Genomic DNA, 16,781 nt, shown 5'->3' with positions numbered 1-16,781 from the left:
GCCGAAGTTTATATACTCTTGCAGTTATAAAAAATAATCAATAATTTTATTAAATTAAATTCGAAATTCTTAAAAATATAAAAATCTGTATTCCCAATATTATAAGATAATATGTCAAAAAGCCCCAAAGCTATAATTTGTTTCATATTATTTCCCATAAATTATCCGATCGTTCCTATGACAGCTATATGATATAGTCGTCAGATTTTAATAAAATTTATTTCGAAATTCAGAACTAATTATTAAATGTTATTTTTAAGCTAATAAAGTTATATGTTAAAAAACATTAAAGATATAATTGTTTTCCTACTAATTTTCCGATCGTTCCTATGGCAGCTATGTGATATAGTCTTCCGATATTGATAAAATTTAATTCGAAATTCAAAACCAAATAAAAAATGTTATTTCCAAGCGTAGGAGGTTATAAGTTAAAAAACACGGAAGATATAACTTTTCAATATTATTTTAGCACTAATTTTTCGATAGTTCCTATGGGAGCTGTATGATATAAAAAACTGAGAGACTAGTTAGCGTAGAAACGGGTGGACAAGAATATGATCAAGAATATATATACTTTATGGGGTCGGAAACGTGACTGAAATCATATACCCTCTGCAAAGGTATAAAAACTTAAGAAGGAAGGAAGGGCTGAGGGGCATTCCCTCGCCAAAATTAGCACGACAACAATCAAAGAAATTAAGGAAGGAAGATCAACCCACAACCTAACAGAAGGAAGACCCCATTGGGACAAATTCGTAAGGAGTTAATTTAAAATAATACAAAAATTGTAATTTATGTTTAAAGAATAGAGAAAAATAATATAGTTGAAAAAAAAACAATGAGATAGATTCGCAAATTAAAAAATATCATCGATAAACAATCTGGAAGATTTAATTAATAGCTTTGGTGAATGAAAATTAAAAATGGCAACAGGAGGTTGAACACCAAATTTTTTTGCAGGTAGTATAGCCATAGCTGGCGGCCTAACAACAGTGTAATTAATTAGTAGATTAATAAATGTTTAGTTGAATGCAATGAGCAGGAAAACAGAAGGTTTAGAATTTATTTTTAGATTATAAAATACAAACACTTGACCCAACTATAAAGTGCGATACAAAACTTGAAGTGGTAAAATCTTTACCAAAGCTCACTGGGGAAACAACACAATATGGAGGGAAGCTGCAGAAACTGAAACAACACTTTATCGCTTTAACAATTTTACGAAATAAAATTATGGGAGCTGCCCATGATAATCTAACCAATCATGGCACCGTTTTATACTTTCAAGCAATCTTATCTAGATTGGATTTTATTTAAAAAGATAACGACCAATACATATTCTAGAGTCAGAACTAAGTATTCTCAAAAAGGGATGAATGACAGTTACTGAATACTATAACGAAGTTTATAAAAAAAAATGACTTTACTAATAAACAAAACCATAATGACACACGGAAAGGACAGCGTAATTACTAAGGAAACAAACAAAACAATAAGGAGCAATGCTCTACGACTATTTATATCCGGATTAAATGGATCTATCTCAGAAACTCTTTTCTCATAAAATCTACCAGATTTACCCAATGCTTTGGTAAAGGTCCAGGAATTAGAATCATGAACCTAGCGGATTGGAATAAGTACGAAACTCACGAATAACTTAAACACTAGTTTACCAATGGTACCCAACACCAACAAAGAAGCTAGTAACATAAATAAAATAATTTTACAGAGTGCATAAGAAAGCAACCCCAAACCAAGGCCCCTAAACAGCACTACAACGTACCGTGGTGGACTAGAAAACTAGAATCCCTAAAAAACTTCAAAAAGAGAACATTCAACAGAAATATGAGCACCAAAAATCTTGTAAACCTTAAACGAATTAACGCACTGTACAGAAGAAAAATCAGAACCTCAAAAAAGAAAAGCATAAAAATGTTAACATCCAGCATCAGCGCAGACACTAAATGCGAAACTATCTAGAATAAAATACGCACTTTTTGTGGCTTACATAAGCCAACTTCAATCCATTGTAGCCAACGCATTTTCCAAGCATTGGTCTCTCCGCTCAGATGACAGCAATTTTTCGACTCTTTTTCTACGAGCTAAAAACCATATAGTAAACAACAGACCATATGACTTACCAAAGAGAAGTTCAGAATTTATGGAACAAGATATAAACTTCACCGAATTTTCTGCAGCCTTAAATAGCCTTAGGGGAAACACACCAGGGTACGATAAAATCACTCAATGATCAAGCACTCCTCAAAATCTTTAAAAAATAGAATAACTATTCTATTCAACAGCATCCTAAGATCGCACATACCATAAACATACAAAGTCAGCACAATAATCCAAATCCACAAGCCCGAAAAAGACAAAATATTAATCGAATCCTACCGCCCTTTATCGCTTAATCCATGCTTTTCTAAAATATTAGATAAAATAATCTCCAAAGACTATGGTGGTTTGTTACAAAAAACAAATTGCTAATAGTCACCAACTTGGCTTCAGGAAAGGGAAATCGATTACAGACTGTCTACTGTTTGTAGACGCTTTGGTCGGACGAGCAATTTTATGACGAACAGAAAAATGCGAGTATGCATAAAACCAGACACATTCAACTATTCAAAATCTCCCTACTGTCGGTAATTTTATTCCTAATAGCTTTCAACAGCCTGGCAGACATAATAGAAAAACATAGACATCTGAAATTCATTGCCAATGAAGATGATTTTAACATTCTAATTGACCTAAAAAGAAGCAAATCTGTAATATCCAACTTAGACTCTTTGTTATCTGAAATAAACAACTGGTGCTCAATCTCTGGAGCATCATTATCCCTAGATAAATGCAACCACTTACATATGTGAAGGAAAACAAACTGCCACTGTAAAATAGAAATAAGGATATGTCCGATAAAAACATCTAAAGAAATAACCATTTTAGGACTAACCTTAAAAGTATAGATGGAACTCTCACAAAAACAGATTCAAAAAATCACTGTCCAAGCCGGTAAACATTATAAAATGTCTTTCAAGCTATAAGTACAATAGTCATCCACATACACTAGTCCAAATAGCAAACAACATATTGATATCGAAAATTGAATTCGCTTTACCAATTTACGGAAACGCCCCAAAGTCTACGTTAAGGCAAATTAAAACATACATTAACTCAGCTCTCCGCTCAGCGTTAGGAGCATTCCCGTCCACTCCAACCCACAATCTCTAACTTGAAGCGAATGTATGCACCCTAGAAACCAAATTCAGCAGAAGCTACAGCAATCCTTGACGCAGTCGAGATAGGAGTAAAAGGTATGCCTTCTTGCACTGATTCCCTATCAGTAGTAGAAGGCATAAAAAATACAGAAAACTCAACATACGAGGTGTGTTCAAAAAGTAAGGTGACTTTTCAAAGTCAAGTGTTAAACCTTGTATAAGACCTAAGAAATATCATAATGGATATCCAGCCAAAAGCTCCAGCAGCTATGGCTGTCATCCCTACTGTACCTTAGTTTTTATTAGTAAGCCTACAGTGTACAAATAAATAAAAAAATGACTATACTAATAAACAAAACCATTAAGACACACGGAAAGGACAGCGAAATTACCAAGGAAACAAACAAAACAATAAGGAGCAATGCTCTACCAATATTTATATTCGGATTTAATGAATCTACCTCAGAAATTCTTTTCTCATTAAATCCACCAGATTTGCCCAATGCTTTGGCAAAGGTCCAGGAATTAGAATCACACAATTTTCCTCCTCAATTTGCAAACAGGTTTAATGGATTTAAAAATGAAAATAAATATCAGGGAAACAACTTACGATTTGATCAAGTAAGACAAAATAATAATAATAATAAAACGGGCAATCATTGGGGTAATAACCAAAATTATAACTTGCCCAAAAAGGGAAATTACTGGAAAAACAATAAACAAAATAACATTCAAAAGCAACAAGCTGTCGAGCCAATGGATGTTGATCCATCGATTCAACTTCAGAATAAACTTAATAACAATCGGCAGCCGAATAATAATTGGCAGGCAAATAATAATCGAGGGAGATATAGTAATAATTATTATCCAAATAATAATCGTTTAAATTACTATCGTCCAAATCAAAATAGAGAGCAAACTCAAGCTCAAAAAAGGAAACCAGATGGAATTGTAAATCAGCCAGCAAATAAAGAAATTAGATTAAATAATATTAATGAAGATAATTTTTTAGACGAGACCCCTACGGGGGAATGCCTTATTTAAGTAAGATAGACAGAAAAACCAAGAGGCAGTTAAAAATTTTAATAGATACAGGAGCTACTGCTTGTTATAAAAAAATGGGAATTTTTATACCCTTGCAGAAGGTATAATAATTTCAGTCTGAAGTTTGCAACGCAGTGAAGGAGACGTTTCCGACCCCATAAAGAATATATATTCTTGATCAGCGTCACAAGACGAGTCGATCTAGCCATGTCCGTCTGTCCGTCCGTTTCTAGGCAAACTAGTCTCCCAGTTTTAAAGCTATCGGTCTGAACCTTTCCCAAAAGTCTTCTTTTTATTGCAGGTAATATATAAGTAAGTATATAAGTAATATAACTAAATCTTATAGCTCCCATAGGAACTATCGGGGAAAAAATTTAAGAAAAATGATATATATATCTTTCGTGTTTTTAAACATATACCTTTCTAAGCTTGGATATAACATTTTTAAACTAGTTCTGAATTAATTTTTATAAAAATCCGACGACTATATCATATAGCTCCCATAAGAACGATCGGAAAATTAGTAGGAAACATGAAATATAAATTATATCTTTTGGGGTTTATAAGCTTGAAAATAACATTTTTTAATTAGTTCTGAATTTCGAATTAAATTTGATTCAAATCGGACGACTTTATCATATAGCTGTCATAGCAGAACGATCGGATAATTGGTGGCAAATAATGTGAAACAAATCATAGCTTTGAGGCTTTTTGACATATTATCTTATAATATTGGGAATATCAATTTTTATATTTTTAAGAATGTCGAATTCAATTTAATAAAGTTATTGATTATTTTTTATAACTGCAAGGGTATACAAACTTCGGCTTCCCGAAGTTAACTTCCTTTCTTGTTTAAAATAAAAAAAAGCTTTTTTTTATTTAGTGTACTAGCCTTATGATATAGAAAGGAACAAAAGTTTCAAAGTCCTACAGAAACATAAGTGTTGTTATCCTCTTAGCTTTAACTTAGGAAGAATAATTTTTGAATAATTGTAGGAAAGGATCGCCTTATGAGCGATTACTGGCGGTTTTATTTTGAGTTGACTTTTGAGGAAAACTATAGACAAAATAGAAGGGCCTTCGAACCTAGGCGATTAATTGGCACTTTGAAGAGGATCTCGAGTATTTAATACAATTATTTGGGTTTACTTTCCTGAGCCTTCGAGTAGTTTTATACGAGAAATCGAGATAAGGACTAGTTTTGGGAGCGTACTTACTATACATTTTTTCAACATTTGGTCAGTTGTGCAAACTCTGATTTGGCAAATGCAGGTGTCCAATCGATTTTCATAACCTTTCTTAGTGTCTGATCCAAATTGTTGTCTTCTGTAGCTACTTGAGTGTAATATGAAGTGACTGTGAAGACGGATTTTCTTTTACAATTTACACTACCTAGCCAAGGACATTAGGGTCTGTTAGGAAGATTCCATTTGGAATACAATCAGGAGCGATTGCATTTGCTTCCGGGCGATAACCTGAAATTAAAAATAGGATTAAACTTTAAACTACTTTTTCGAAGGAGCTCAGTCGATACCCAATAGTCGTCTGATCTGCAAAGATAGCTCTACATGCGGAACTCTCAATACCAAAAAATATCGCCTCATGGAGTTATCGTATTAATTGCAAATTATTTGCTCCTCCGTAATTGAATTAACTTGTGACCAAGTCTAAAACAAATTCTATCGCACAGTTTGCCTCCTGTCTGACATTCAACCTCGACAAGGTCGGTTGCGAGTAGGACGGGATCGATTCTTTGAGGTAAATGTTGAGTAAGCGAGGCACTAAGTGACTGTTACCTGATTGTCAGAAGGTGACGGCGATAAATGGCTAAGGGAAGCTTGGGAGGTCGATGTAGAACTGTATGATGGGGTTTTGTTAAAACGCGACAACGAGATGATTGGCATGTTTAAACTCAATGTCCCCTGTCCTCTTTGCGAATTTGAACCGAGCATCTTCCGAAATATTGCCAGGAAAGTACAACTTTAAATAAAATGTTTCTCCGGCTTGCGGAAGTGGCATTTAGATTTAAGTTCGGGATACTGCCGGTTTACTATAAGTATGCTTGATCCCCGCTGCCCCTGTTTGGGAGCTCTTCTGCAAGTCGTGGATTCCTCAGCCTCGAAGTGTTGATACTGTTTGTTAAGCGCCTCTAAGCTATCTTTCCATAACGGAATAGGATTGTAACTATGTTGTTCTTCCCAACGCGGCTGTTTTTTGGGATCTACTTCTGTGATCTGGTAAGCATTCACTGATCCTAAGGCTGCCTTTTCTAAACAGGATAATAGGTGATTCAACTTTTCGACATTTGATAGCGTTTCGTCGTTGTGAACTAAGCTGTTAAACAACCCTATACAAAATTTGAACTTGGCATAGTTGCCGTCAAATTTCGAGAGTTTTATTTGTGGTAGTATTCGGCTGTGACTTGCTGATGAATTTAAACTACTATTATTTCAAAGGTGGAATGATTTCATTCTCTTTTAGATCGATTACCATTTGACATTAATATGGCCTTTGCGGATACATGTTATTCTTCTAACTCCTCTCTAGTTCTTTATTAATTACCTCTAATTGTTGTGGCAAATCGAAAGATGTATCCATTTAAAATACCTAAATGACACTCCATTTCGCGCGCACTAGGGGGAGTTTCTTGGCTAAAAAGTGTTGCCTCAGTTCTAATTATATAATTTTTATTCCGCTCAAGTTTTTTCATCAATTCGTTTTTGGCGTCCACCGCTGAAGGTTCCGATTTCCACCCATTCTGACCAGCAGTTTCCCTTTATTAGATTATTTTTAATAAGTAAATGCCAATGCAATGCTGCTGGTAGCGATAGAATGTCTGCACTGTCTCACCGTACTGAAGAAATCTGCTAGGCTTTGCGCGACTAAAACAAAAAAGGCGAAAAGATTGATACAACCAAAGAGCGCGCGAAGAACAGGGCAAGGCAGTTTAAGTAAGACCGCAAGAGAATGTGTATGTGTTGGGTATAAGCCTTAAAGCGGTTAATGACTGAAAGCCAAGAGAACTATGATAAGCGGATCGCTGTTCAGGCGCTCCCGCGATGAGATGACGATTGGGGATGTACTTCTCGGAGTTCTCGCGACAAGGTTAGGTTGCAGGCCTCTGATTGTCGAAAGGTCTGCCAAGGCACACAATGTTCAATGCTGATGCGCTTGTTCCTAAAGCAAATTTTGCCACGTGCACTTGTTATATAACTCTTGGTGATTTGCGAATTCGTCGCAATCCGCAAATCCGAAGTTTAGATGACAGCTAAGAACAAGCGAGCTTTTATATACAACAATTTTGCCAACTTTCTCTTTTTTAACAGTTTCTACGGTATGTTACTGAAGGTTGGCCAGAAAACTCCAGCAAGACGAGGAAGCATTGTTGCCATACATTAATCGAAAGTTTGCTCTCACGCTGAACAATGGTAAGCTATGCCTACCCAAAGATATTAGGTGTCGTAATTCCACTCTCTTACAGGTTCACTCCAAAGCTCAATAGAAAAACGTCCAGAGATTTGGTGGTTCTCTGAAATCTCATAATCAGCTTCCAGCTGCCCCTGCTGTTCAGAAACGTTATCCTGAACCTCAGCTGCCACATAGCTATAAAACATGTACCAAGCAACCGAGGCAAACAAGCACTGACATTCGTGCATACCTGTATACCTGTGTGTTGTTCGATTATACCAGTATACGATCTGTATAAATACCACTGCAGGGTTATAATATCAAAGAGGTTATTATACCCATAAGAAATACTTTTGACTTCTTGTTCGTAATCTAGGGGTTTCGATGTTCACCGATACATAATTTTCAACATCATTTTGAACGGCAGTAAACAGGAGAGTATGCGAAGGCAACCACCATATATAGAAGCAGAATTTAAAATTTGCTGAGATGCTCCGATCGTAAGGTATCGGCAAAACTATTTCAAGTAGCTTGGGCAGTGAAAGCGTAAAAGTTAAAATTTGAAAAATTGGAGCTGTTGGGGCGGGTGGGGATAAATGCCGCTGCTTATTAACTTAATTTATTTATACTGAATATATGATATGATATATGACAATTTTCCGATCGTTCCGTTGACAGCTATATAATATCGTCTTTCGATTTTGATCAAATTTAATTCGAAATTCAGAACTAATTAAAAAATGTTATTTCCAAGCGTAGGAGGTTATTAGATAAAAAACACCGAAGATGTAATTTTTAAATATTATTTTACCACTAACTTTCCGATTGTTCCTATGGGAGCTATATAATATAGTCTTCCGATTTTGATAAAATTTTATTCGAAATTCAAAACCCAATAAAAAATGTAATTTCCAAGCGTAGAAGGTTATATGTTAAAAAACACGAAGATATAATTTTTTCATATTATTTTACAACTAATTTTCCGATCATTACTATGGCAGCTATATGATATAGTCTTCCGATTTTGATAAAAATTTAATTCAAAATTCATAACTAATTAAAAAATGTTATTTCCAAGCTTAGAAGGTTATATGTTAAAAAACGCCGAAGATATAATTTTTTTAAAATTTTTCCCCGATAGTTCCTATGGGAGCTATAAGATATAGTTGTCCGATCCGGCTGGTTCCGACTTATATACTACCTGCAATAGAAAGAAGACTTTTGGGAAAATTTCAGCCTGATAGCTTAAAAACTGAGACACTAGTTTGCGTAGAAACGGAAAGACAGACGGACATGGCTAGATCGACTCGTCTAGTGAGTCTATGGGGTCAGAAATGTCTCCTTCACTGCATTGCGAACTTCTGACTGAAATTATTATACCCTCTGCAAGGGTATAAAAATCGATTAGTTTGTCCGGAAATAAAAAAAAAATTGAAAAGCTTAGAGTTTCTAAACCATTTTTGCCTCACCTTTTTTACTTATTATTCGTTCAAAATTAGTTCAAAAGATTTTTTTTAAATGTAAAATTATTTATTCCCTGAAATTTTGAAAGATTTTAAGGCGATAAAAAGTGCAAATCATGCTCAAACCTGATTTAATTACAAAAAAAATCTGATTAGATATAGGTTAATTAAAAGGAAAGCATTACAAAGCTTGTTAACGACTAAAACTCTTTGTAATAAATAAATGACCAATCACTGTGGACGGTAGTCCACGTAGTGTCGAAGCGCACCAGATGGGAGAACAAAGGCGACTACTATATATAAGCGAAAAAATAAAAATTTACAGTAATCGACCGATGGTTACGAGTTACGATGGATGGCCCATCTAGCGTTTGCTTTTCGAACTATCGATCATTTTGACTTTGAAATGGTTAAGCTCGAAGAAAATATTAGAAACTTTCTTCCAAAGTGGAGAGTCTTCAACCGAAACTAAAAGAAAATTGCAGTCAAAATTCGGAAACATGTAGTCGCGTGTAGACGTGTTTTCTTAACGCTCCAGAAAAACAAATATTCACTCAGTCGAAAACGTTCGAAAAATGTATAAACGCGAGGCTTTGCGTTTCGTGATGCTAATCGCAAACCGTATACTAAAGTTCCAATTGGTTAATTAATCACTATCAATAAACAAATGATTAAGAACGTGGATCAGCGCACTCAACGCCAAAAACAACAAGACGAAGCCCGTAAAAAAAATCAGAGAGAGCTAGACAAACGTCGTCTCTGTTTGACCCGTAACAATGCTTATTTCTCTGTCACGAGTAATACTCTAGAACCGAAAGTGCAAGAAAGTGCAACTTTACTGACCGCTGAAAACCAGAGAGCTAGTTCTTGCTCTCCCGCCCTGCTTTTCACCGCTCAAACGCCATGGAGTGAGCAATGCAAAACTCCAACCGAGATTCCGGCCAAAACAGTGATTCCCAAAAAAGACTCTTCAGGCAGCTGGGCCAGCCGTCTCCGTCAATTCGAATTGAAACTGAGACGGAGCCAATTTTATTTCAACCAACCGAAGTTGAAAAAGTCATCAGCGACCTATTGAAACCAAAAAAGGCCTCAGGCGGTGATCTAATAACTCCCAAAATGGTAATTGAACTTCCAAACTGTTCCGGCACACCAATTTGGCTTTCGAGAAAGCTATGGAACAATAGAGCAAGTCAATAGATTAACAACAAAAATACGGTCTGCATTCGAATATCGGGAATACTGCAGTGCGGTATTTCTTGACGTTGCACAGGCTTTCGATCAAGTCTGGCTTAATGCCCTTATGCATAAAATCAGAACTATTCTGCCGGAAAACACTCACAGTATACTTGAAGAGCTCGCCGTGAGATGCAATACTACAACATCCGACGATTACACTATAGAGGCTGGAGTTCCCCAAGGTAGCGCCCTTGGTCCAACTCTATTTCTCCTTTACATCGCAAATATTCCCACGAACGACCGGCTAACTACTTCTACATTCGCAGACGATACCGCATTCATAACTCGATGCCCAATTCAGGCAACAGATGATCATCTCACGGTAGTGGAGAGGTGGTTATCAGACTGGCGTATAAAAAGAAATGGACAAAAGTGTAAACACATAATGTTATCTCTTAACAGACAAACGCGTCCCCCGCTAACTCTGAATAACACGCCACTTCCACAAGCTGAAGATGTAACGTACCTTGGCGTTCACCTAGACAGGACACTTATCGAAGCTAAGAAAATTCATCTAAAACTAAAATCCAGTAGCCTCCATTGGCTCATAAACGCTCGCTCCCCCCTCTGCCTGGACTTCAAGGTCCTGCTCTACAATTCAACGCTTAAGCCATTCTGGACTTACGGATCCCAGTTGAGGGGAAACGCGAGCAGCAGCAACATAGACATTATCCAGCGAGCACAATCAAAAATCCTGAGAGCTATCACTGGGGCACCTTGGTATGTTCGGAACGAAGGCATCCACAGAGATCTTGGCATTCTACCCGTAAAGGACGAAGTATCAAAACAAAAAGCGTCCTACCACACAAAACTAACTTCTCATCCAAACCAGCTCGCCAGGGGCCTAGCCAGGGTTTCATACCGGACCCGATTGCTGAAATGACCTTCCAACTCAGCAATGGTTATTAGAGCCCTTAAATCTCGCGTAAGTCATCTTGACTTTAATTAATTTAAGATTTTATATACTTATTGTTGGACTCAATTCAGAGAAGATCCAAGAAATAAAATGAACAAGAAATAAAAATTATATACAAAACAAGATTTTGCGGGATTTCTCAAAATGAAAAAATAATTCTGTTTGTCAGTATGTCTGTTTGTCTTATATTTAAAGCAGAGGGGCAAGCTCTTAAAACTCTCGTGTGGCTTCTGCATGTGTTACATTATGTTTGTGTGAAAACCCCTGCTTTTAAAGTCGAATAACATCCTTTCAATTAAGTTACTAAAGTAACAAGAAAAAGAAGAAATTCTATAGCCAAGTGGCACGACTATTTTTAGCGAGTAGATCTGTCTGTCCCTGTGAACGCAGATATCTCAAAAACTTTATAAATTAATTAGAATGATGGGATTAAGTATGCTGATTCCAGCCCACAAGTTTGTTGCGCTTTTGCTTTCTAATAGATTTTATTTTATATTTAATTGTTCCAATTTAATTTGTATAATTTTAAGAATAAATCGAGCAAAAATTTAAATACAGTTTTCTTAAAACCACCCCTTGCTAATAATGTACATCCTACAATGTATAAGAACGCGGGCATTCATTATTTGGTATAGGAATTTTTTACCTAGTCGGTGTATAATTGATTTTTTACATTAAATTGCTTTTAGAGAAGATAAAAATGATTAGCAAATATTCAGACACATCTACGCCGTTTTTAAGCCAGGAAACTGATTAATTAATTTATTTATTATTTTTCTACATTGGGAGTATTATTTAGAACATTTGAGTTGATTTTGTTTTTAAAGCCGTAGCTCAAATAGAAAAAAGCGTCTCGACGTCTCCCATTAAGTTTTGCACCAAGTTAACGAAATAACTTTTAATATCCAATTTTTTTTCCTATTGACGAGTTGTCGTTAATTATCCGTAAATTAAAAAAGAATTTCCGCTTAATTTGACATAAAGTTAGCAGTACAACCCTTAAACTTGAACTTTTCCAAACTGTTTTTAACTTGTATTTTGCCGTTATTTGTCCGTTATTTACTAATGAAAGAATTAATTTTGGCACTACGTTTTTAAAATTTATATTTTAAAAAACTATGATGTCCTGCTAAGTTGAAGTTTAACATGAACTGTTCCAAAATCTTTTTAGGTTCGATTTTGTCGTTTTTTTTCCGTAAATTATTTGTGAAAAAATTAATTTAGTCGCACCCTTTTTAAATTTAAAAAAAAAAAAAAACTTTGTTGTTCTGCTAAGTTTTTTTTAAGTGGACAGATCACCTTTGTTAAATGTTACCCACCAAAATGTTGTTAGCTGGTATTTTCCGCTAAAAGCATAACATATTATATAAGAACATAATATAAAGCACTATATAATTTAATTATCATTCTTAGCTAAAGTAAAACGCATTTTTTAGCAGCTCAAAATAAATTATAATTATATTTACCCCAATACTAATACGCCCAACACCTTAACTAGTCCGACCCTAAAGCGTTATAGTAGGGGGTGCTAGGGTGTGGTCAGGGCCTTCAGGGCGAGCGAGAGTCAAACACTCGGTTTTTACCAGAAATACCAGAAAAAGTATAGGAAATAAAGAAGAGGAAATTTGATCTTTGGCTGCGATCGCGCAGAAGCCAGATAGAAACCAATTTTAATAATGGAAGGGAAAACAACAAAACCAAAAGACGCCCTAAGTGGAGATTAAAAAGGACAACAAGAAGTTTTCCATCATTGTGGGACTTTAACGGAACCACTAGTAAAACGATCTTCGCCGTGCTTTCCATTAGGGGAACGCTAGACTCCATCGCTACTAGGTACTGTGGAGCTGAAGGACGCGCTCGCTTCTTTAACCATCCCGGTCCCAACTTCGCCAAGGCCCATTTTGGCTTTTGGCGCTCTATATTTAAGCTTTTAATATTGCCTCTTCGTTGATATATATATTTTAGTAAAAACTTAGTTGACACTAAAGCTGCAAACATTAAGTTTTAGCCACAAATTTAAAATGGTCCACAAAAATAAAAATTCGTCCTTGAAGCAGCGAAAACTTGTCTTTCAAGTGTATCTTGATGGCAAAATTTATAAGGAGACGGCGAAAATCCTGGAAATTAAGACAAAAACAGTCGGTGACATTGTCCGAAGGTTTCAAAATGAGGGAAGAGTGCAATGAAACATGGCGGGATAGTGTGATGTTTTGGGTCTTCATTTTTAAAGAAAAAATGGTAAATAACTTAAATATTTTGGATGAAAATGTAAGTTGTCAGCGGAATGTGACCGTTGGAAACAATAGATATCCAACAAAATTCTAATTTAGGTGTTATTTCTTAGATAAAATAATATTAATAAAAATAATAATAAAATGTTATGGAACTTACGATATTGCTTTAGTCAGGATCGTTTTTAAGCTTTTTTGTATTACTTAATAATTTAAAGTTGAATAAAAATGAAATTTCGACTGTTGTATAACATTTAAAACAAAACTGCATCATTTTTTCCCTGTAAAAGCTTAAGAAGTTGGTAAAATCAAAAAAAAGGGGGTGGTATGTAGACTTTAGTACGCCACTGTAAGTATATTAAGACAATCTTTTCATACGATAAATATGCGAGTTTGCACAAAAACAACAAGTATTAGCCATTAAATCGGTCTATACATTCCTTTCTGACGTTGTTTTGATTATAAGACAGTCAGCTTGTTTTGCTCACATCGAAACGCTGTCTGGAAAATAAGAAGTATTAGCTCACCTTGAAATCTAATTTTTTGCAATGTAAATTCGTCCAAAATAGGGTCACACATCTGTTCAAGCAGAACAAGGAAGACTTTTATAATTGTTTCGCTTATACTATTACATGATAACAGAACAATCACATATTTACACCCGACTATTGTTATTTATTTAATACATATTCGCCATATTGTAGAAACGAGTTTTTGCTAAACTATTTAACTATGTACACTATTTGAGGGCAGTTTTCCTAATGTAAGTCTTTCAAAATATATACAAAATAAACACGAAAAACGAAAGACTTCCTTTCAAGTTGAAAATTTCAACCCAGCTTAACCGTAAAATGCAATGTTAAAAAAATGTGGTGCTCCCGAAACTACGCAAAATTCTCCTTAGCGTCAAAATTGGAACGGTGGAATTTAAGACAAAGTAGTCCACTTCATTTAAGGGCCCGTTTACGCTTTGCTTATGTTTACCTATTCGAGTTATAAATATCAGGTTGTCAAAAAAAATCATTCCATGTTTTTATGGATATTTTTTTAAATGTTTCTTTAAATGTTTTATAACGGGGTAATGACTTATGCCCAGCTCTTGTCCGGTCTCTTTAGATCACAAAAGTCCACAAATTTTATTACCGGCTGGAGATGCATTTTTGAGTTAATCTTAGTAGAACCGTAAGATAAGACTGAATTTCTCTTTATTTTGCTCCATGTTTGCGACGATATAACTCACGAAAGTCTAAAAAGAAACAACAATCAATCAAATTAGCACATGAAAAGAGCTTTTTAAAAAGATATAAAATGACCCGTTGCGACAAATAAAAAATTATGCGCTCGGAAAGTATGAAACAGGTAGAAGTCTTGTTCTCAAATCGGTTAAGAGTGTTATTTGCTAAATTAACAAAAGGATACACAAATGGGGAATTCGACAAAGTTGTTTGTTTACGTTGGGCCAGATAACGATTGGTCTTAAGCCGATAGGCGACTATCGACGACTCGTGAGTCCAGTACGTAGGGCAGCTTAGTCCAATTATGGAACTGGTTCCTTAAACCGGATAACTCTTAAATGAACCCAAGTTTAAAATCCGAATAATTTTATTTTTTTTTTGGCGAACAGGCTTGAAAATCAAAACAAGAAAGGAAAATTAAAGCGCAAAAATCGGTGAGTGCAGGCAGTTTGATTGGAAAAAAATTTTAATTAAATGAGTCCAATGCCTACCCAATTATTCGCATAAGCGCAGACCGCAGACCAGGAGGAGCAAGAATTTTCAGCTAGAAAATTGACCACTCATACCCGGGTGGCCACAGGTATTTATTCGATCCTATACTTACTATATTTACAACTATTAAAAAGAAGAAACAACAAAACCGTGCCTGCAAACTGCAAACACTGCACTGCAAGAATATTAGCATATTTATACATACATATTTAGGTCATAATTTTTTCAACTTATTTATTTACAAAATCATAATATTTTGTATTATTATTTATTTATTTATTTATATATATGACGAAGATCCAGTATCAAAGTCCTCGACTGGACTTTCGGCGAAGCGTTTTTTGGCGCGTTGCATGATCTCCAGCTTCACTTTTTAGTCTGCCGCTCGAACTCACGTTCGTTCCTTCTCATTTCCTTTACCCTCGAATACACACGCATAGTGTGGTGAGTTATGACGAACACTATTTGTCTCACTCACGCCCACGCCCAGACTACGCTGACGGAATTGTGTATCCGTCTTGCACGAAAGGACCAAGAAACAATAAGAAGTAAAACAAGAGTGTACCAACAAATAATCGTTATAATTTGAATTTCCAAAACAATATGCGATATATATATTTTCCATGTGTAAGTCATTCGGTACCGTAGGTAGGCTTGTTAAACGGTATAATTGAAGAGAATGTCATGAAATACAGTGTGTTAGCGAAATGAATTCGTGTGAGAAGATTTGGGTGTTGGGGGGTGAGATGAATTAGGCAATGTAGTGCGACCCACAAAACAGAATTGGAAGATGTGTCCGAGAAATGGTAAAGGACATTGGGCAGGGGCCCGTGCTGACATTGGAAACCATGTATACAAAAACATATATAGTATTATATATAACTATTTTTAAAATTTTTAAAGTATGCAATAAGAAATTCATTAAGGTCTACGATTTCAGCTAGTAGCTTGGTTGTACAAACGCCGTCCTGCTGTATTGCCGTCGTTGGTATATTCATTGCCATTCTCCTGGACTTATCCACATGTAAAGCTATTCCACATCTTTTGAATCTTTTTTTTGTTTCGCCATTTCTTTTTTTGGATTTTTATCTCTCACTTGGCATTTTTTAACTTTCAGTCTATATGAAATTTTAAGAACGAATTCAAAAAATCGAATCCAACATGTCTTGGCTTTCATTTTGGTGAGTTTATTTTAACATTTTCCATGAAGACGACTCGCTCCACATAACGGACACAATTGGCAAGATTTGATTTCAGTCAAAATGTTTAAAACCTTTCCATCTAAAAACGACATTTAAAGATCATATTTAACTGAAATTGATTTTCCATTTACAATGGAGCAGACATATGACAAATCATTTAATTGACAATCCAAATTTTTTTCAGCAAGAATTTGGTCTTTTGTTTCTTTAACAAACTTTAGGTTGACGGTCTATAAAATCTAATAATCTGATTTCCAGTATAATCCATTCATTTTAGGGGGATTATTGTTGTCGCAAAAAGCGAGTGGTCAAAGCATCCAAAAAAAGTGTTGT

General features: G+C 35.3%; 1 protein-coding gene across 7 annotated transcripts in view; it reads right to left on the bottom strand.

The window, feature by feature from the left end:
• The window catches only part of LOC108025964 (monocarboxylate transporter 13), a 100,576-nt gene that overhangs the window by 48,762 nt on the left and 35,033 nt on the right, over positions 1-16,781 (bottom strand). For 2 of the 7 annotated variants that reach the window (XM_050889839.1, XM_044093775.2), the window contains exon 1: positions 14,047-14,379. The exons of 1 other annotated variant lie outside the window; for it this stretch is intronic. Coding sequence is in view for 5 of the 6 variants with exons in the window: in XM_044093775.2 (XP_043949710.1) it covers positions 14,047-14,098 (52 nt within the window). In the remaining variant the exon portion in view is untranslated. Of the gene's footprint in view, positions 1-5,482; positions 5,741-14,046; positions 14,382-16,781 lie in introns of those variants that run through there. 4 more of the 7 variants (XM_050889838.1, XM_044093776.2, XM_044093773.2 and 1 more) reach the window with 3 other exon arrangements.

This window comes from Drosophila biarmipes, unplaced genomic scaffold (genome assembly GCF_025231255.1).
Source record: "Drosophila biarmipes strain raj3 unplaced genomic scaffold, RU_DBia_V1.1 ptg000008l, whole genome shotgun sequence".
Classification (NCBI taxonomy): domain Eukaryota; kingdom Metazoa; phylum Arthropoda; class Insecta; order Diptera; family Drosophilidae; genus Drosophila; species Drosophila biarmipes.
The sequence above is the reverse complement of the archived record's forward strand: the minus strand, read 5'-3'. Positions and strand labels throughout refer to the sequence as shown.